Here is a 22,746-nt window from a genome sequence, read left to right as displayed (position 1 = left end):
GACAGTAGGGTCCGAATGAAAATTCAGCAAACCCCACCCTGTCCAAAGAGTTCTCTATGAAAAGTGCCACAAATTTCCCCCAGAAAGTGCCACTCTAGCTTTTCCCTAAAAATAGCTTTGCTTCCTTGGAGAGGTCAGATCCACAGCCTTCAGAGAGAAAAGCATAAACACAACTCTTGCCAAACCAGGCTCTCAACACTTAAATCAGCTTGCTCTCAAGTCCGCACAAAGTTCCAAGAACAAGGAGAGTCTTCTATAAAGGGTTTAACAGCAGACCATGGTTATGCAAGGCGCCCAGATCCAGTTCTCAAAATGCTTCATGTCCAGAAGTTCTAATTAATTATTACTTTACCAAACGAAAGTGAGTTATGTATTTCTGTCATTTCATCCAGGATCTTCTCCAGGCTGCCAAAAAACATGAACATACCCCAATACCAAAACTATGTAGGAAGGCTACAGAACGTCCTCACCAGAGACAAGACAGAGTTTTCACTTCATAAATCACCAAGAAACTCTGAAAAGGCAGCCAGTTGAAAAGACAAGCTACACTGGTGAAATATTTTCTTAATTCACCTCATTCAGGGTAATTGATTTTTTTTTTACTTCACGAACAAGTAATTTTTAATGTAAATAATAAAGTCACTTAACCGTGTACTCTTATTGCATGTGGAATGACAAAGTTTTTATCTGAATTAATTAGGTGATTTTTCACTAACACGGATTTGTTGCTTTTACTTAAGACTTTGTTTTTAATCAAATCCCTTCCCACCCTGACCCTCACCCCACTATGAGATGAAATAGGAAGCAACAAAAGTTTCTTAAAATGTGTTTCCCTGTGTTTCTTTCCAAAGGATTACAATGGCAAAACCCTCAGCATCAGTACAGGAACTACCCTCCTTCCTTGAGATGAGGTAGTATGCAAATCCCAGGCCCTATTTAGAATGTGTTTCATCCCTGTGTCATCACTGCTGGGAGCATCAGCCAAAATTCTGACATGCACATCATTGTCATACAACTTTTCACATCGTAGTTCCTGCTTTTAAGTGTACAATTAATGACAGGAGAAATTCAAGCTATCTTGCCAGAGAGGTGAAATTCTTCCCCTTTAAGAGTAGAAGCTTCAACCTGGCAAAAAGAAGAGACCCTCAGTTTCTTATCTCTAGGCATCCCATCCTACTCACGAGGCAGAAACATCACAGTTGGGGGAGGGGGAGACAAAATTACTTCCACATCCTGTAATTTGTCTGGTGTACTGGAACAGAGAAACAGTCTTATGAAACCCAAGCCACAATCCTCTTTCAATTTTATCATTATTATTTCACTTTGGAAATCGTTTTATTTTTTTATCTGGAGAATTTTTTCAGCTGTTTTAAGTGTTTTGTTGTTGTTGTTGTTGTTTTTTTTTTTTTTTTTTTTTTACAAAGTTCAATGAAAAAGTCAAAGTCAAAAGAAGTCCCAATTCCACTCTTCCCTCCTTATGAAAGGCAATCTTTGTATTGTGTATCTTTTGCCCGGAGAAGGTACATTTGTGCCTATCTGTGTCACTTTTGTGGAAATGGTTTTTGTTTCCATGCACCAAAATCTTACTGGTCTAGCCGAAAGGGGAAAAAACCTATGTATCACATTCCTAGGAGTTACCCTCCCTCATACTATCTTCAGGCTTGAAGGGAGGACCTTGGGTGTCCTCACTTGTCTAGCTCCTTGCTACTCAAAGTGTGGTCCATGGACCAGCAGCATCAGTGTCATGTGGGAGCTTGTTAGGAAGGCACATGCTCAGGTCCCAGGCAGACATCCTGAATCATCAATTTACATTTTAACAGGATCCTCAACAGATTTCACATGCATAGCAAAATGGGAGAAGTAAATAAATGGTCTAGTAAAAATTCCCACTCATGGTAAATAGAATCTTCTCTCAGAAGTTCGCTTTGCCTGTGCCTCGATTCTTCCAAAGCCTAGGTGTGCAGGACCATAAAACCCTAGCAGCGGCCTTTATGGTTTTCAGCAGAGTAAAGCAGTCATTCCTCAAACCAGGCAGCAAGTGAAGAAGCAGGGAGGAGCGCCGAGGGGTGGTGGCAGCAGCGGCCTCCCCCAGCCCGTGTGTCTCAACACAGCAGAGTCATTAATTAAGATACGCCCCGCTGCTGGCGAAGCAGTCACTCTGGCGTTCCCTGTCTGCTTGGGACTGGCGTGAGGTGTGAGAATCTGGGTAGCCTTCTCCATGGCTCTGCCCCGCTGGCGTTGATTGTGTATGATTAATGATTTAAAGGAATAAAAAGAGAAAGGTCAACTTCTGAGTTCAAGACAGAGCAGCTACATAGGGAGTAATTAAGATACTTGTGTAAGCATGATTAATAAGCACAAACTGGCACTCTGGGCAGTAAACAAGACGCAAGCAGATGGTTAGCACGGAAAAGGGTTTTTTTTTTTCTTCTTTCCTAAAAGCAATTTTTCAGCAGCTTGAAACTTGGCTTGTGAATTCTTTTCCTCCCCCAAGTCTCAAAAAACTCATTATCTCCACAACCTTAAAAAAAAGCACACACACACACAAAACCGTGGTGAACCCCTTTCAAGACTCACTCATTCTCTCTTTTCAAAAAAGATACCTTATTATTTTATTTTATTTTTACAGATAACTAGAGTTTGCTTGTAAAATGGATGCGACTCATCTTTGTTTCTCTCTGCCTTTTATGTCAGGCGTCCCATGCACTGCCAAGCCTGACAAGGTGGTTCACTGCACAGTCTTTTAACTCCCACCCACCACTTCTCCCTCCCACCCCCCAACCCTGTGATGGGCAGAACAGAGGCATCAATGGTGGCATTTCTGGAGAGTGCTGGCAGGCAGGTGTCAGAGCCGTCCGGCAGGCGCCCCTCACGAACACTAATCAGCCCTGGTGTTCTTTTACAATCCATATCTAATTCGCAAGTTTCATTCTTTCTGAAAAACAATTACTAGGTTTTGAAGTTCATTGTGCATTTACTCAACTGTCTCTTCACATTAACGTAAAGTGGGAACAAGAGAAAATAGAGTCAGCAGGGAAGGGACATCAAAAGATGTTAAGAGTGGATGAAGGCTTTATTTTAAGAGTAATATAATTACAGATGTGTGCAATATTTTACAATAAATGAAACACAAAAGGTGTATCCTGTGCTTTCAAGATAGTGTGTGTGTGTGTGTGTGTGTGTGTGGAGAGGCAAAGAGAGACAGACAAAGAGACATAGGAGAGAGACACTCAGATGTACACATTCCCGCAGGGATGGGAAAAGAATGAGAGACGGGTCATTTAGGACTTAGGAAAACAAAAAGATTCTCCCAGGATCACAAGAGTAAGGTATGCATCTCACTTAGCAAAAAGAAAAATAATTTAGCCATGACAGAGTAAGCAGACTTAGTGGGAGAAGGAAAGGAAAGGAAAGGAAAGGCAAGGACAGAGAGTATGAAAAAATAGAGGCAGGGAGGGAAGCAAAGGCAAAGAGAAAACAAAGAGAAATGGAGAGGTGGGTCTTAAGCAAAAACTACAAAGAGACTCGGCATACCTGATGAAGAAAATGCCATCAACCTGTAGTCCTTCTCCCAAATGCCATTTCTTGAACTTCCTAAAACTCATAATGAGTCGCTAGCCCCTGAACCACTCTCACTCAATTGTGAGGTTGACTGGCCCTTGACAGATGGAGAAATGTACTTTGTACCAGCAAGTTGCCATGGGTCTCCCCAGGCCAGCCTCAGTCCAGTGACCAAGTCTGTGCTCACCATTTCCTGGCCAATCCCCGGGGCCTCCCACCTCAACACCTACTACAGGGACCAGTCCTGTCAACCTTGTCTATCCACCAAAAGACAACAGTTCAGGCCCCAAACCTGAGCCCACATCACTCAGCCTCTATGTCCTCAGGACCGGAAACCACCACAGGCAGTGGCCCCTGAACCTAGTCCAGCCAAGGGCCTCAAAAACGTGCCCAACTATATTCTCTTCTTCCTTACCACCAAAACAAAGGTAGGAGGGGAGAGGAAAGGAAAGGGAAAAAAACTCAAGCTTCCCCCAATAGAAAATTCTATTATCACCATGATGCTTGGTCTCATGCCTCAACCCTTTTTTGTTTTATACTCAACACCTTAGTAATTCTTAAACAGCACTTTCCAAAGGTGTTAGAAAAATAGCTGAAAATGTTTGGAATACTCTAATATTACCCAGAGTAGAATGGGGTTCTTTTCTGTAGAAAGCTTCAGTCCCTTTAAGATGCTAACATGCTTTGTGAATTGTTCACAGCGAGCTAAAGCACATCATTTCCCAAACTGATTTATCTTCTAAAGCTACCTCTCCCCAAGACTTGGGTTCCATGGAATACTCTTTGAGAAACACGTATCTACATCTAAAAAAAACTCTTTGCTGTTTGAGAGTAGTAACTAATTTAACCTCTATCTTTTCCTTCTCTAGCCTGAACATACCAGTCTTACAAGATTTTCCCTCAGAGATCTATTTCCTATTCCTTGAATCATTTTTCCACCAAACTGCCACACCTCCCATTTTTTCCACATTCTCTTTGAACTCTTGTAAGCAACTTCAGAGCTCCAACAAGGATCTCATTCATGCAAGCATGGAGTGAAAATGGCTTTGCACGTCCTACTCCCTTTAATGCAGCTCCAGATTATACTGGAGTTTTGCCTGGTCACCCCACATTATCTGTAAGTGCAAGCTGAGGTCTCTCTCCAGATAATTTGCATCCATAAATATATTTGTTCCAAAGCTATTTAGGAGAAGTTCTGGAATAAGTGCAAAAAAGTCTCAACACTGTGGAGGAAGAGAGAGGGGGAAGAAAGGAAAGGCCCACATTTGGCAGGGTCCACACTCTCAGCTCACACAGACCCATCTCAGGATGTACTCTTTAGAAAAAGGCTTATAAAATCCCTGCAGAATATAGACACTAATGTTCACAGCCCAAGCAAAGAACAGTAAGGAAAAACCAATATATATGCTCTCTTCTTTATTAGGATCCATCTTCAGTCTAAGACTCATTACCTTGTACTTAATTTGCTTCAACAGCCTCTCCAGTCTGCCTTCCTAATTTTCATCTCTTACCCTAGAATCAAATTTGAATACATGTCAAACACTACTTCCACTATGCTCCTCCTCTAGCCAAGCACACATTTCATCTTCCCCATAATCCTAAGAAATAGGTACAGTAATTATCCCCATTATACAAGTGGGAAAACTGAAAAACAAAGAGGTTAAGTCACCCCCCCAAGATCACACAGCTAGAAAGTGGGGGAGCCGGGATTTGACCCCTGGGCCATCTGGTTCCAGGGTCAATGCTTGCCTGGCTGCCATGCCTATTACCTAGTCTCACCCAAGCGTTCAACAGTAGCTTCCCATGGTCCAAGCACACCAGTACCACGCACCATGCTTCCTCCCAACCCCTGCTTCCATTTTCTTCTTTAAACATCTTCCCAGCATTTGTCATGTGTCACCATCTTTAAGATCTTTCTGACAATTCTTAGCCCCGTGTCCTTGCCTGTGAATTCTAACCTGTGACCTATCTCACATGGCTTCAAGCTAAAGGACTTTATGGCTTGTACTCTTCACCACTGTTTTTAGTATGTCAGTTGCTTTATCTCCTCAACTAGATTAGAAACTCCTTGAGGTTTCAAAGGACTGCTCATAGGCTGAACAAATAAATGGACATCCTTCTACTACTACCTAATGTGGCCCTTTGTGGGTAGAATCCTTTCATCACCACCCAATATATCTGGACCGTGCCAGGATTTCCCCGGTATCAAGGCTGCCTCCAAAATTTTCTCCCATGCTCCCTTTCTCTCAAGCCTAAGCCTCCATTTTATTGTCTCCCAGGCTGGCCCACAAATTGAAATAGAACATGATGCTTAATTTTACATCAACCAGTTAAGCTGTTTTAAACACTTCAATATTCCCCAAATGTAGTTAAATATATGAACTTGCACTTAGAGTTGTCAACAACGCATTGACAATTTGTTTTATAGTTGCATGTTAATCTACAATCTGTTTAATGCAATCCAATACATTATTCGGGATGGTGATATATAAATTTAAGTCCTGGAGCATGAAATATCATTTAGGATTAAGGCTCTAATCTCTTAACAGAGGAGATATTTGCTCACAAAGGCAAGCAGCTAAGAAGAGTCCCTGCATATAAAAGGCATCATCATTGTCTCCTGCACCAAGGAACCAGCTACAGGGCATGCCAATCCTGGAGGGCAGATAAAAGGGGGACAAAAGTTACCTCCCTTCTGGCTCCCAAAGACTTTCTTACTAAATCAGCCTCACAAAATAGTTAAAAATTCACTGACCAAAAGTACTGTTTATGACTACCTCTTCGTCCTCCCCAAAGTCCTCAGGTAGGAGAACAGTAACAAAGGCAGTGAGGGCTAACTCATATAATGCAACCATATGAAGTAGGTCCTCTTATATCCCCACTGTTTCAATGAGAAAACTGAGGCAGAGCCAGGAAGGGGCACTGCTGAGCCATGGCCTCATCAGTAGAATCTGGGCTCTTCGCCACACTTTCCTCTGCTAATCACCCCACATAAAACACTAACTGTCAGGCTTATTTCCAAGCCAAAGACTGGAGACCACTACAAGTTGCCTGGGATAAAGTAAGTGTTCAACAAATACTTTGGAATGAGAGAAAGTATGAGCTACTGTGAGCAAGCAGAAGAAAACGACAAAAACTACAAGTACAAGATACTCATTATCCTCAAAGAATTCAGAGAAGACAGGAGGAAAATAAGAAGAGATCAGCAGAAGGTCATTAAAATGCCAAAAGAGGGATCACAGGAAGAAAGGTCCCAGAAGGAGAGTTGATGACTTGGGGGTTCGGAAAGGGCCAGGGTGGGATGAAGGAAGGTGCAGCTGAAAGAGCCCAGGCTCCTCGCCACATTTGGACCAATGCCCTCCTCATTCAAGCCCCATGGAAAGAGCTAGGTCAACAGTTTGCTACCAAATGTCACTTATCCATATACGAAACTCCCCACCTATAAACAGACATTCTTCAAGGCATATATATACCTTTCAGGTTGGGGACCCAATCACAGCCTACTCCCTGCCCACAGCACACATAGACCTTTCCTCTGAAAGCATATATTGGTCACTCTGATAGGATGCATCTTTCCACAGAGCCCAGCCCTGTCAGGAACTCTTGTTCACTGTGACTAACTCCAACATAAGGACCTAATCTTGGATGTTCCATGCCCAATCTGCCTGAAAACCCAGTTTCACCCAAACTCTGGAAGCCCTCAGAGACATGGGCAGATGGCATAGGCCACGTGGTCAGATGAGCAATAGGCTGGCCTTGCAAGGTACTTACACCAGGCAGACTAGCAATGCTAACCGGGGTGGTCAGCCTCCAAGAACTGCACCATCACAACCTTTATCAACTTTGCGCTTCCTTGTTTGGAAGTGATACATATTTCAGAAACGTCAAAATTCTTAGAGAAATGTGGTGATAAAATGAATAGGCTTTTTGCTCTCCATATTGATATACCCGATTTCACTGTCAAAGTGCTTTTAGTTATAATAGGAAATGTACAAAGTTAGCTTTGCTTGTTTTGACAACCACAAAAGAGATTTATCAGTTACATGTACCCACTGAAGCTGAGGTTTCAAAGTTAAAATTGGTTCTAGCCAAGTTTCAATATTATTAATGTTTTCATGATAACAAAAACATGTAACTTTTCTGATAGTTCTCAATGCCTTTGTGAGGAAGAGTTTTGGAAATCTGGTCCACTTGCCAGAAACTTCTGTTACTTTTATGCAATAATTCAAAAGAAGTCCATAAAAACTAGAGCACAGTTAATTTTACTGTTTAGTTTTTAAAACAGGAAAAGTTTCACATGACTTAAAATAGTGTCATTGAGATTTCAAATCCCCAAGCTGTAAGGATTTCTTTCCATTTCCTTCTCTGGTCTTCTCAAATACATGCTTTTCCATTCTTGTTTTAATTGCTTCAAATATATGAAATTCCCACTAATTCTTCTGAAAGCTCTTACAAAGCCGTGGTCAGATTACTCACTTTGTCAAACTTTCTCTTAAGCTGCATTACTCTTCGGAGGCACTGGTGTTCACATCTGTGCACTGTACAACGTTTGGCTTTACCTTCTGCGCTCAACTTACTCCAAGACAAGTAGTTATTAGCACATCTTCATGCCAGTAAATCTTTCAATGAAAGAATAAAGAGAAGGAAAGGAAAGGGAGGGGAGGGAGAAGGACAAAAGCCAAACAGTGAAAGAGTCCAGACATTAAGGAAAATGGAGATGTTTCACAATTTCCCAAATATAGAGTTGAAAGCTAAATCGGGCAGCCTCTGTCTTCCCATTTGTCTGGAAGTTCCAGGAGTTAGATTCTACTTAGCAAATTTTAACATACTCCTGAATGAGAATTATTCCATTCCATGAAGTTGGTAGTTCCACTTCAACTTCCATGAAATGAGTAAACTGACTAGCATTATCTCAGGAACCTCCAGGACAGCCCTATAAAGACGTGGACGTGGTGTTCCCAGTGTACATCCGTGGCCCCTAGAGTTGAACACCTGCCTACAGTCATACAGCTCCTAAGTGATAGAGCCAGAGTTGAACCCTTGTGCCACCTCTTGCTGAAACCAGCTACTCCCAAATTACAATTACTACATTGCTAAGAGGGCAATCTTTCAACCAAAGATGTGTTTCCCAGCTTCACATTAACTGTCCCTCAGCCAAAGAAAGAGGACACATTCAGAAAATGCCTTATCATGAAGGGTGGTCACTGACTGCTGGTGTGACTTCCAGCCTTAGGAAGCAAAGGTTTCTACGAAGGCCAACCTGGGGACTTTACTAAGCAAATCCTGGAAAACTACGGACAGTTTAACAGACACAGAGAAGGCTCAGAGAGGTGTAGAAAAAAAAGGATATATAGCAGATACCAAAAATTTAGAAAGGAATGCTAATGGATTTTTTTTTTAATAGTGTTTACATTTTAAGCTTGATGTTCTGTGAAGCTGATGCACAAACATAGGATACTAGGCTCAAGTTGCAAGAAGTGACTTCTCACACGGGAGCATACAATACTTTGAGTCGTGAACTAAAACTAAATAAAACAAGTCTTTTGAGTATTAACAATGGAGGAGTTTGTACTAAGTTGAAATTATGTCTAAATGGCTCCATAGTAAAGTATACGCACAGGTGCAGGTTTGTACCTCTCCCAGTGCTGGCACGCGCAAGGAGAACCCACAGACACTCTACGAATGCCTCCACAATTATAGTTTTATCATTGCATTATCTTGTATACAACTGGAGATTTACACTGTCACCTTACAATTCTCCCACTCTCCACTTTTTCTTCAGCAAAGGGGCAAAATTAATTTATTTTAATTTAGATTTAATTTAGATTCCTATTCTGTAAGACCTGACTAGACCTCTAGCTAAGCAAGAGGGAGACAGGAACTGCAAAATTCAACTTTTTCCTCAAGAAAGCAGACCCTCACCCATCAGCTCAAGTGACAATTAGCAGTTTCTGCAGCACATTATATGAACAGAACTAATAAGGCAAAGGAATCGGGGGCAGGCTTTTCCCTTCACAATCCTGTCTGAAGCTTAAAAGAAAGTCTGAAAACTAATGAATTCTGAATTCATGTCAGCTCAGTAGAGAGCAAAGTCTTTTATCTTCACCTGGAATAGGAATGAAAGAAGAAAAGCCCAACAGTTCATCCACTTCCCCTAAAACATACTCTGCTTCAGTCCTATTCTTGGCTAGGAGAGTGTGGAATCCATTGAAGCTGGAACAGGTCTCATTTTAAAAGGGAGCAAATCTGAGCTCAGAGAAGTTAAGCAACTTGCTCAAAGTCACAGAGCCAGTCTTCATATCCAATATCCCTGGCCTGGAGTCACTGCTACTCTAGCAGAAGAGGGGGGAAAAAGTATGGGCTTTACTCCAAATGTGAAGAATGTTTGCCCAAATTTTTTCTCTAAGTGTTTATGAAATAATAAATCAACATATGAAATATGTGTCAACTAAAGATAGGCATTAATGGGTTCAGAAAGAAATGATCAAAGGGGACCCTCACTTCCACAGAATGCCTCCTGAACAAATAGAAGGAGCACATTTACACACCCACGCACAAACACAGGCCCCCACAATGCATGCCTGTAAGACCCAAATATAACATCTCTCATGGATTCCCTAAAAGGAACTCACCAGAATATTCTGCAACAGAGGACAGCTGACTGCACATTTTATAAGAAACAAAGTCCTAGGCCCAAAGATTAAAACAAAGTATAAGCAGCTCAAAACCCAAGAGGAAAGGCTTAATGCTTCACAGAACTACTCACAGACAAGTTTAAGAAGCAGGTTATCAGACAAAATAGTTCTGCAGAGCACTGTGATGTAGTAAGGAAAACAGCTAGTTCCTAACTAAGTTTATCTGCTCTGACAGCTTCTGTGTTGGCCTGGCAGAGGTTGAGTGTCTACACAATGAACATAAAGATAACCTATGATGGCTACACATCCCCATCCATTTGCCAAAGGTCACTAAGGATTGAGCATTTTGCTTCAGTGCCTCCACTAATCCAAAGACATGCCAATCTGCTTACTGTTCTACAACATCAGGAGGTTCGGATTTTACTTATCGAGGGATGTCGGACTCGCTTTGTCAGAACTTGGTGACTATTAGCACAAGGCTGAGTGACCATGGCTGCAATGAATTTTTAAAAACTATTTGGTTTTAGGATGCTCAGGAAAGAGGATGTGACTAAACAAGATGGCGGTAACTACTGTTGGACAACATTCCACTCTCAGAACATAAAAGCTGAACAGTGGAGCATTGAGAAATTAAATTCATGGCCTGGAAAACAAGCCAAGATTAAAAAATGTCATGTTGATACAGTAGGTGCTCTTGAGAGTGGGGGGAAGATGTCAGAAACTGGATTGATTACATTTTCATAGCAATGTTGTGTGATGGAGGTGGGGAAGGGTCAAGTGTATCAATAACCCTCTAGTGCTCTGGGGGCACATACCATATCTTTCATCAAAAACCTACACAATCTACAAGTCCACCATCATCCAGCTCAAAATTTTCAGTCACCAGGGCCAAAGACCCTTTCCATAGAAAGCTAAGTAAGATCAGTTGGGTCCTACGCCTTCTTTTGGGGCCACCAGGAGGTGCTGTTAGCAGCAATATGGTTCTCAACTGATGGACAGTTTGGAAGGAGAAAGGTACTATGTTCTCTCCTCTGATGCAGCTTTAAAATTTCAATCTATCCATGTCTAAACCAACATCCTTTCCAATCCTCACAGAAGTTAATATTTTTCCTTGAATGTCAAAAAAAAAAAAATAGGCATTCATGAAATGACCTTGCTGTGAGAGGTCCCTAGACTTCCTGTAGACAAACTTCCAACTCATTTTAAGACTGAAATTGGGAGTAAATTCTAAGAGGGAGAATACTCAAGGGCTTGTAACAGTATGCACAGTCCTTAGGGGTGAGCGCTACCTTCACACAAGATTCCTGAGGACATTTTCTACCCAGACTCTCCAGATGGAGGGCAGACTTGTTCAGGAGCCCAGGTTTAGGGGCTTGTTAGTGCTTACAGGTACGTCTTCTGCCATACAGCAACATTTGGGTCAGCAGCACATTCAGCACAGAAACTCTATCATGAAAACATAGACATGGCAAGGGAGAGAGAAGACACAGGGGTTTCTAGGGTTGAGGGGGATTATGTTAAGCAAGAAAAAGATGGAGAAGATTAGGTAGAAAATAGTGGAGAGAACTTTTAGGGCTGAATGGCTACTTTTTCTCTTTTGACAACAGTGTAAAAGAGACACAAAGAAGCTGCCCTACCCTGAGGAAAGAGAACTGCCCTTTGATGCTAAGACAACCATCTATAATACTGATGAGAATTCTCTCTGGCCCTGTCTGCCCACCATGGGGGCTCATCCTCTGACCGCATTCTCACCTCTGGGGTGACCTCTTGTTTGGTCATAGGACTGCAAGAAAAAAGTTCATCTGAGGGTCAGGAAGACGGTAGCCCTTACACCCACAGGAAACCTGAGTCTGCCCATCAGGAGAGGACCCTCTTTCCCTTTCTTTTAAGGACTTGAAAGGCAACTCCAAATCTGTTTTCTCTTTTGTTTTCAAAATTGCTAGTATCTTTCTTGTTCTTCAAATAGGAGACAGAGAGGGACTGTGACCTATTCCTAAAGTCATAGTGAAAACAAGAAGCCAGGCTCCAACTCCCAATCCAGGGGGCTAACCCCTTCCACTCTGTGGGCTCCCAGTCTCACCAGGAAGGTGGGGGGGGGGAGTCAATAATTTTATGGGGGACATAAAAAAACAGTTGGATTAGACAGGACCAAGGCCTTCTTTCAAAAGAAACCAACCATCATTCTACACTCCAGTTCACTAGAAGGTCTGTAACTTTCAACCACCCAGACCTTCCTTTCTTCATCTGTAAAATGGGAATGTGTCCAGCCCCCAGTTGAGATACAACATCAGGAAATGGCTGGTACCACCCCTAACACATGTTCTGTACTAAATGAATCTTAGTTACCTGCTCCTTCCCCAGAGCAAATACTTTCTAATGTGAAAAAAATGAAACTGACTTCTTAATTGTCAGATTTGCTGTGAGGTAATTGGCAGCTCCCTTTGATTTCAGGATTGCTCTAGATGTTTTGCATGGGGAGGCTCCAGAGTCTTCGTTGGGCTTGATGGCCAGATAATCAGACTGTCTTTCTGCTCACATCCCCAAGTAGACCAGGACTGAGATCCACATGGTCATATATTTACATATGTGGAGCAGCAAAAAATCTCAAAGCAAATAACAAACTTCCTGTGTAAGAGCCCCCTGTGACCAGTCTCTACTTAGACCAAATACAACACACGCTGGACTATTTTTCCTGAGATTTCTTTTCTTTGAATTTCAGGCAAATAACTACACTTCACCTACTAGCCTGAGTTGGACGGAAATGCACAGCATCCTAGCAAGAGGTGATATGGTAAAGTGGGAACCATCAAACTTCAGGGACTTAAAGAGAGCTCTGATTAAAACCCCCACTCTGCCCCTTACTGTGATTGAGGGGCAAGTTCACAAAAGTTGGCTTCATGTTCCTCATCTGTCTAATGAGTAGAACAGCACCTGCCTAACGGGGTGTTTGTGAAGACTGAATTAATGTACATCCTGATATAATAGTTTTGCGAAAAACAAAGCATCACAGTCACCATCAGTAGGCTCCTTGCTATATCCCTAAACCACAGTATGTGGGCCACCCAGAGGGAAATCAAGCTCCCTTTCTAAGAAGTCTGGATAGACTTGGATAGACACCCTATCTTCAGATAAACACTATCTGTAAGCCCCAGGACTTACCTTCATTTTCCTGGCTCTCATGGCTTGGTGGGGAGGGAGATGGATGGCAGCTTTAGAAAGGGGTGGTGTTGGGGGGTCAGAGAGAGAAAAATTGATCAAGGGAGATTTAGACTGGACACCTTGGTCCCTCTCCAAGTCTGATTCCCACTCACTGTGAAGTCCAGCTACATCTTTCATCATGGGTTCCATGAGATAACTCAGTATCTTTATAAATCCTCCATTTATGCTATGCTACTTTAAATTGATTACTGGTTATATGCAATCAAAGGTCTTTCCCAAGACACAAATCTAGAACCCATTTCTGTAGAGGCATCACAAAATATGGTCTCCATCTCCTTTCACCTGCCTTCCTTCTTTGTCAAGTCAGCAAACACCAGTGGGGTGGGATGGCCGTGAACCATGAAGTCCAGTCGACTCTTTCTTCAAGAACATGCCTCCCCTCCTCCTCCCACTTTGCACATTTATCTGAAACAGACTCTCTCTCTCTCTCTCTCTCTCTCTCTCTCTCTCTCACACACACACACACACACACACACACACACACACACACACACACACACACACACAATTTCTGCCTTGCCTAATTATGCAAAAGCCAACAGCAGCTTGCTGGCATTAGAAATACAGACTTGGCACCTCCCTTGTGCACAGTCCCAGACTGTGTGAGCCCTCATGGTCTCCTTCACAGAGCTGGAAAGCACCCCTAAGTGCCTCCATCACAGCCAGAGACTTTAGCAACAATACAGCATTTCAGTCTTTAGGGTCTTTAAAAAAAAAAAAAATTAGACATGGCAGCAAGCATTCCATCCAGCTCAAGGTTGCACTTGGTGTGGCCTGCCTCAGGACTCATTTCTATGACTTGTTGCAGCACATGAAGTTGGATGGGAAGAAGAGACGACAAGAGAGGCCTCAGAAAAGCCTGGCAACAAGGACTGGGGAGATTCTGGGGGAAAGAGGCATTGGGCAAACATCATCTCCCTAATCTGCATGATGACTGCCGGCCAAGTTTGCTCTCAGAGCTGTGAGAGGGACCAATTAATTTATCAATCTGCACCTCTTTCTGCCATAACATATTTCCCTCTTGCCAACAAAAAATGTGTCCATTATCAGGCAGGTCCCTGTCCTCCTAAGCAGCCCATGTGGCTGTATAATTACACTTCTTTCCTTGACAACTTGCATGATTGTTTTCCTAACAGTATATTACTTCGTTAGTACTTTCCAATATACGTTATTTTTAAACTGTCACTTTTGCCCAACTCATCCCAATTCGCACTCGTCTGTTTATCATAACAATCATTAATAACTGTCAGTCCACGCCATCATTGTAACGAACTCACTCCCTCATTAGCATGTTCTAGCATTTGTTCCGTAGAGGGGGCTGATTATTTTTTACAACAGGCCAAGCCAATTACTTTAGTGAAATGGAATCACATTAATCAAAACTTAACAAGGTGGCAAATTTAAAGATATCAGATTGCAAAAGACAGCATAACTAATATGTCAGTGTCAGGGGTAGCATGTAGGTATGCAGCAGCTGTACTAAATATATCTCTTCACAGAGGCCACATGAATTTTGACGTTTCATATGATCTGACAACTACCAAAGTGATATTATAGAAGGCGAGAGCCCGGTGCTGCTCAGCTCACGATGACTTTTGTAGATTCCGGCAAGGGCAGTGTGAGCAGGGAAGGAGGCAGAAGAGGGGCGAAGAAAATGGTGGCCATGCCTATCCAGGCTGGCAGACGGCAGTGGATCATGTCTGTGTGTGCCAAGGCATTTTCTTTTACACTTTAAATGATGATAGTCATCCATCACCGTCTGACAACTGCATCAAAACCAGCTGCAAAACATGCAAAGCCCAGCAGTCTAAAATATGCTGACACAACCAAGAGAAAAACAGAAAAAAACAACATATATATTTATTTATATATTCCATAGGAAAAGGAAGCAGAAGAGGGGGAGGAGGAATGGAGGTGGGGTGATTACAAAGTGTGCAGGAGCAGAGTAAAGCAAACACCAGGGCAGCAAAGGAAAGGGAAGAGAAATGAAAAGGGGAACAAAAGAATGAAAAGGAGACAAAGAGGGAGACAAAAAGGTAAAGTGATGAATGAAAAAGTGGGGGAGGCAGGGAAGAAAGACAGAATGAATACAAGGTGCTGTCAGTACTGGGAAGGAAGGCAACATGGAGGCTCTCTTACAAGGAGCAGATTCCACCCTAGCAGTATTTCCCCAGTTCCGACTCATCACTTTCACTGTCTGGTGCTTCGGGCCACACTCTTCCTACCTCCTGACACCGGGTGCTGTGCAGGTCTCTTGGGCCTGCTCCCACCCCTTCAGTAAGCTCTGCTACAGCCATCCGCCAGCTAATGGACGTCTTGGCACCCAAGTGATGGATGAGTCTAACTCTCCAGGTAAGGCACATGGGCACCTCTACCACCAGGCTGCTCCAAACTCCTTAGGCCCTTCTGCTGACCACAACCCACCCTCCTCTCTGGCCTCTTCCACCACTGGAAAGTGGTTCCCATCTCCACCCTGACATTTACTCGCTGGGTGACCTGGAATAAGTTATCTGACCTCTGTAAGCTATAAGCTTCCATTTCCTCATCTTTAACAATGGAGATGATATTACAGTTCAAGATTAATCTTTCACAGTCAAATAAAAAACACATAAAAAGCACCTAGAAAGATTTTTGACACATGAGTGGGCCCCATTGTTAAGAGTAGTCCTGGGGGTAGAGACCGTATGTTTATCCATCTTCACAGTCAGTACAAAGTAAGCGAGCCCTGCAATTCTGTGGAAATGAGCTGGAGTAGTGCCCTTCCTTGTATTTCTCATTTATGAGGTTTACATCCTTGTCCCAGGATGTCTCCTGCCATTTACTTAATAATCTAGGAAATTGGTTGGCCACATGCAGAAGACAGAAGATGGCCAACGTGATTTGTGGGCCTTTCAAGGGTGAGCTAGCTTGGAAGGGCACCATGGTCCAGTGTGAAACATCTGGATGCTTCCTTACCTGGTCCCACAACCCAACTGGCCTGACCACCTTACTGTTATTACATTTAATGAAGCCTATTTATTTATTCATTCTGACGAAGCCCAGAACCAGGTACATCAAGCTGGCAAAGGCCCTGTTGTATAATGTGATTAGGTTCAGGTATATCACACAGTTCATGAAATTGTGCTAGGATTCATTTTTACAACTTAAATAGCTATTTGGTTGGGTTGCCGGGTTGAACGTGATGAATGTGTATGATAAAACAGAACAAAGAGGGGCCAGTGCCTGTAAACTGAAACATTTGTCAGTGTATTAACCCCTTCCCTTAATTGTGATGCCTTCTTGGGGGCAACTGCCCAATGGCCAGCCTCCTTCAGACCTCATATCCAGTGTCAGATCTATACCAATGCCAGAGGTGACAATTTAATCTCCCCATCAAGGAAAAAGCTTTCTCCAGAAGTTCAACATCTAGTCCATCCGAATCCCTGTGTCAGTATAAGACGATAGCCACAAGTGTTCACGGGTCCTATTTCAAAACCCAGTCACCTCTCAGGTCCCCAACTTACATTCCAGTCCTAAAGCGTATTTACCAAACACTTAACTCCTGTCCAAATCAACATTCATGGCAACTCTGTTGAGATATGAGCTTGTCACCTAATTACCCACATGCCATAAGAAATAAAGCTGGACTAAAAAATCAGTGTAGCATAAAACTCAGTAGAAATAATGTAGGGAGGAAAAAAACAGGACCTGCATCCCTTGTTTCAGTGTCATTCATGTTGCCTAACAGATTATTTTAGACTGTCCTAGGTCACCTATCTAGATAAAAATTTCCTAAAGTAGACTCTCTGATAAAGCCACTTTGTAAATTATCATTTTATTATTTTGAGAGACACAGAGAGAGGGAGTATGAGTGGGGAAAGGGGCAGAGAGAGAGAGGCTAAGAGAGAATCCCAAGCAGGCTCCACACTCAGTGAGGACCCCGACATGGGGCTCGATCTCACAACTGCAAGATCACAACCTGAGCCGATATCAAGAGTCGGATGTTCAACCAACTGAGCCATCCAGGCACCCCTGTAAATTATTATTTTTTTAAAGGAAACTGGATTTTTCTTTTAATGTTGAAAGAGGTCTTAGTTAACTCTCACCCTGGCTCATTGTTAGTCATTCACAGAAAAGAAATCTGAATGTGTCCTATGTTCCAAAGATGGCTACGACACCTCTCCCACCTAATATGCTCTTCTAAAATGTGATCTTACTATTTCTTTATCACATGGTAGACTAATGCCCCTTGCCTTGGATCTGGGCAGGCTCATGTTGCTGTAATGGACAGAGTGCATGGAAGTGACACTGAGGGACAGTTTCAGCACTGGAACACTTACACTTGGAGCCTTGAGCTGCCACGTAAAAACTCCAACCAATATCCCCTGAGGCAGCCACACTGTGAGGAAGCCAAGCCACATGAAGAGCCCATGTATAGGGCTCCATCCAGCAGTTCTAGTGGCTGAATCATCCCAGCCTAGATGAAGACACATGTGTGAGTGAGCCTTCAGATGAAGAACTCCAGCCCCCTGCATCAACTCACCCCCAGCTTTTTACTCTTTCCAATGGAAGCTCCAAGCTTGGAGACCAAAGACAACCCATTCCACTCTGTCCTGTCTCAATTCCTGATATAGAGACTCCATGAGTGTAACAAAATGGCCGTTTCCAGTCTCTCCATTTTGAGGTAACACAGTGACAGCTAACAAGAACACTGGGAAACCAGGGAAGCAAAGGCCAAGTCAAAACCAAACCCAGGTCTGTTGATTATAGGGTTAGTGCCCTATCTTCCTTACTGTTCTTCCACTCTAACATTTGCAAAATACAACGTACACCTGTGTCACACATGTCAGCTTACTACAACAGTAAATAGGAGCTGAGAAATGTTTGGCCAAAATCTCATCAGATGCTCAGGGGATACAGAGAGGTTTCCACTGTCCTTGAAACTAGTCAAATCTCCCCAAAGACCAGACAACAGAAAACCTACACTCACCAGAACAGCAAAAACTTGGTATCTGGGCATCCCACTAGAAAAAATATATATACCACCCAGGAGTCACTGACATTCACTGGCCCAATGATTTGTTCCCAAGTATAAAATTCCCCGAAAAGCAATCACTGCCCCAAATGGAAGCACTTATATCACATCTCCCACAAATTCCATTTTACTCTAAGCTTGGAACATATCAACCATCCCCCAATCTGGTCTGCTGGCCACTCAGGTCGGTGACTCAAGCCTGGATACTCAGGATTATCTGGCAGGGAAACGTCTAGGCTCAGCAGATTTAGGATTTGAGACTAAGATTCAAACAGATGAGGACATCTGAGTCATACTCTTCTTTGTGCATCTTCCCATGCAAACCTCCACATAGTGGCACACTTTCATATTTACTATCCTCTTCTCTTCCTGTTGATGAATCTGTTGAGAATGTTAAGTTTCTTTTACCACTTTCGAGAAGGTCAAGTGAACCCAATGTAATGGCCTTTCAAGAAGAGAGACTTTTGGACCAGCTCCTCCTGGGATGAAATAGGTCTTTTACCTAAAGCTTGGTACATCAGATATTATGAATATACTTTCTCCCCAAATTCACCAAAACTTTTTTCTGGATCCAAAATGAAACCTCATGGTCTGACAAGAGATTTTTATCTTTTTTGAAGATTTATTTAAATTAAGTCTTGCAAGGGCACCTCAGTGGCTGAGTCGGTTAAGCATCTGACTTCAGCTCAGCTCATGATCTCGTGGTCCCTGAGTTTGAACCCTGCATCAGGTTCTGTGCTGACAGCTCAGAGTCTGGAGCCTGCTTCAGATTCTGTGTCTCCTCTCTCTCTCTCTCTCTCTCTCTCTCTGCCCCTCCCCCACTCATTCTTTCTCTCTCAAAAAATAAACATCAAAAAAAATTTTTAATAAAAAAAAAGTCCTGCAAAGGCATAGAAATTAAATCACCCTTAGCCACTTGATGCGTTGTCTATTGAAAATAAAAACAAACCGTAAACCATAAACTTTGAAATAAACTTTCAAATAAATTTTAATATGTACATGTATGTGATATGCTCACACATGCATGTATAAATACATTATTTGCATGTTAAAAATCAAGACTACCCTGGACCATCTGAGATGTAAATTTTCCATACAGATAGTCATTTTCTGTAGCACGCCTTCCCTGGTAAATCAGAGAAAGACGTGGATTGTCGAACCATCTAACCCAAAATACAGAACTTCATGTTTTTCTTTTCTTTCCCAAGGGTACACTGACCCTTTCTCCTTCCTTTGACAATTCACCTCCTCTTGCTTGACATTCATTTTTTTCATTTGTAACACACTCGGAGAGAGAAAAGGACTTGTCCAAGTTCACAATGCCTACCAGGAAATTCAACCCAGGTCTCTCTCAATGATTCTGAATTGTCATTTCTACTTCCTCATTCAACTGCCCCAGCTTTTCCCCATTCAGACCCTTAGAATGGTTACAGCCCTGTAGAGCCCAAGTGATGCTAAGCCAGGCAGAAGAATGGACTGCTTCTGCCCATCAGTGAGATGTGCAGGCCCAAAGTGAGACTCTCATTCAGACTTTCAAATACCAAACGGGCAAGGGAAAAGACAAAAAATATACTTAACGGGTTTAAAACAAAACAAAAAACAAAGCTTCCCTTTAAACTCAACACAGAAAGTCACTTGAGGACAGAGCATGTAGGTCCCTAACATTCTCACCTCGCACCAGACATTCCCAGCCTGACCACTGTGCTAACAGAGAAGCTGCAGATGTGAGAGTGGCCTCTAATTTATTTCCCTCCCTGATTTATTTTCCCCCTGCACATCACTTTGGTATGACAACAATGCATAATTCGATTACATGTGATATATAAAATCATTGCAGCTGTTGAGGAATATTCACAACAAGAGCATTTCAAATCCACACTCAGACACAAATACACACACACACACACACACACACACACACACACCCTTTGTGAATATCCTGCTAATATCACAAAGGGAGAGGAACAAAAAGCTCTTCTTTCTACTGATTAGGTACCCCCAGCATTCTTTGCCCACATACTTTTGTCCCTAAGTATAGAATTAAAAGTACCTCCTTAAAAAAAATAATTAAAGGAGGTCTAAGAGGGATGGGGACAGCCTTTTGGGGTGAAATGGTGAGAATATAACACAAAAATCAGAGTATGTATCATTTAATTTTAAGAGGCTGCTGTGAAACCGGGTGCATTTAATTCCCTTTTAAACGCCATGTAAAAGTTTCTCTCCCGCCTGCTCACTCTGTGGGCTACATACCGTGCCTAAGATTAATCCCTCAGGAGTTTTTTATTTCCTATTCTGCCTATCTTTCATCTTCACCCCAGACTAAGCAGATGGATGTGAATTCAAAGTTTTCTGATCTTTAGCACAAGTTATGGAGGGTTATCTTTGGCTGTATATCTTTCCGCTGGCAGTGCTCCCTTGGTGATGAAGGATTAACCACCCCAGCTGTCTCTTCCCAGAATGATGCAGTGCCGTGCTCCTCAACACGACAGCATCACTTAATCTTAATGTCCGCTCTCCGAGCGCAGCCGCGCAGGACAAAGCCAATCAACATCAGATGCCACCAAGATGGACCTACTGCTTGGCCCTGGAGTCTCTCACCCTCTCACTCCTATTAATCAACATCATCCAACCCAATCCCAGAGTTCACTTCTCTCAAACCACAGTTAAACTAAGCTGGGGTCCATGTTAACCATCTGAAGCACGTGGCGGGAGGAGGGGTGGTGGGCGACAATCTGACACGTCAGGAGCATAGCATGCTAAGCCACGTCGCTCATTGAGAAATCCTTCCCTCCGCCCACCTTCTCCCCAATGCCAGCATCCATTCTAGGACACTCAACCCCTCTTCACACACTGAAATTCATCCGTATGGCATAAGAGAGACAATCTTGAATGAAACCTACCTGTCTTCTAAGAGACCCCAAAAGATCTGAAGCAAGACATGAACCCATTCACAATTGAATGGGCTGTATTGGCTTCCCCATCTCCCTAGCCCCAATCCTTACCAGCAGCTTACACGTGCAAAACTGGGCCTATCACTTTACTTTTTGCACAAAAACACAGTCTCATACCAGATGGCACAAATGGAAAGCCTGACCCTACCAAAAATAAACACCCTGCTTGTGTGACTGATACATCCATGAATACATTTAATCCTAACAAGTGTTCTACCCACCCTTCTCCTTTTTTAAAGTTTATGTATCACAGGTGGGGAAAGCAAAATGGTACTCTTGTTTTTTTCTAGCTCCAAGCAATTATAGTAATGTACCTCCCTTTTCTTCCTTAAGGAAGGGAACAAAAAAGTCAGCCCAGATCTCAAAGGCAAACGTAATAAAACAGTAAATTATTGCTAGAGTTTACTAAACAAATGCAACCTAGTTAAATTTGGAAAAATCTTCACTTTTGCTTACATTTGCAATTTTACTGCTGAACTACTGGTATTTCTTACTTATGCAACATTAAAATGTATAAGAAATCCTCTTGTGTGCTATATCCAGCATCTACTCTTGATTTATAATACCCAATTTAGGGGGGAAAAAACACAACTAAACCTGATTTAAATCACAGATTACTCTGTAAAACACAAGCAAGGAACTATTCCAAATCCTAAATGTAATTTAAACATATTTATATTTTACAGTGATATATTTTCCCCATTCCTTGTCTTACGACTGTAAACTTTCTATAATTATATAAGCAATTTCCCTAAGGTCACAACATTGATCATAGTTATAAATTGCTAAAGTACAACAACACACAGTGAACAGTAAAATATATGCTGGACATCACAAACAGTTTCATCAAATCAGGAATGGGGTGGGGGGGGGAGAAGAGGGAGAGAAGAATGGAGATAGAGAAAGGGGAAAAAGTAACAAACAAATTTTCCAAGAAGTCATTATACAATGTCACATCCCTTCCCCAAAGCCATTTGGAACACAGGTCTTACAAATTGTCCTCAGAAGGGCTTGGTTTAATTTTTTATAGTATTCTTAACCCTTTGCCATTTGAGAAGGCAAACTATAGAAGTCACTCAGTTAAAGCACAAGTTAAAAAAAAAAAAAAAACAGGAAGGGAAATGCTAGAAGATTAAAACTGCCCTGTGCCATGAACCATAGTTCTCAAACTGTGTTCCTAGGAACCCTGGGATTATTTAGAGGTATTCCCCGCATAAAGCAGAGGAGATTCAGGCTTCTCATTCATTCTTTAACCAGAACAACTTCTCCATAATCTGTTACCTCTCGTTGTGCTCAGTGGAAGTGCTTACATGGGAAAATAGTTTTCAATGTTGTAAAAAGAATACAATTTGGAAACTACCACTCC

General features: G+C 42.4%; 1 protein-coding gene across 4 annotated transcripts in view; it reads right to left on the bottom strand.

Annotated features, from left to right (window-relative positions):
• LRMDA (leucine rich melanocyte differentiation associated) overlaps positions 1-22,746 on the bottom strand; it is a 1,024,583-nt gene that overhangs the window by 808,858 nt on the left and 192,979 nt on the right. The window contains exon 1 of one of the 4 annotated variants that reach the window (XM_053909594.1): positions 3,535-3,861. The exons of the other annotated variants lie outside the window; for them this stretch is intronic. Coding sequence (XP_053765569.1) covers positions 3,535-3,605 — 71 coding nt within the window. The 5' untranslated portion in view covers positions 3,606-3,861. Of the gene's footprint in view, positions 1-3,534; positions 3,862-22,746 lie in introns of those variants that run through there. 4 annotated transcript variants of the gene reach the window in all.

Source organism: Panthera pardus, unplaced genomic scaffold, assembly GCF_024362965.1.
Source record: "Panthera pardus isolate Hobbes unplaced genomic scaffold, ASM2436296v1 HiC_scaffold_22, whole genome shotgun sequence".
Classification (NCBI taxonomy): Eukaryota; Metazoa; Chordata; class Mammalia; order Carnivora; family Felidae; genus Panthera; species Panthera pardus.
Note: the sequence above shows the minus strand (reverse complement) of the source record. Positions and strands in the feature narration are given on the sequence as shown.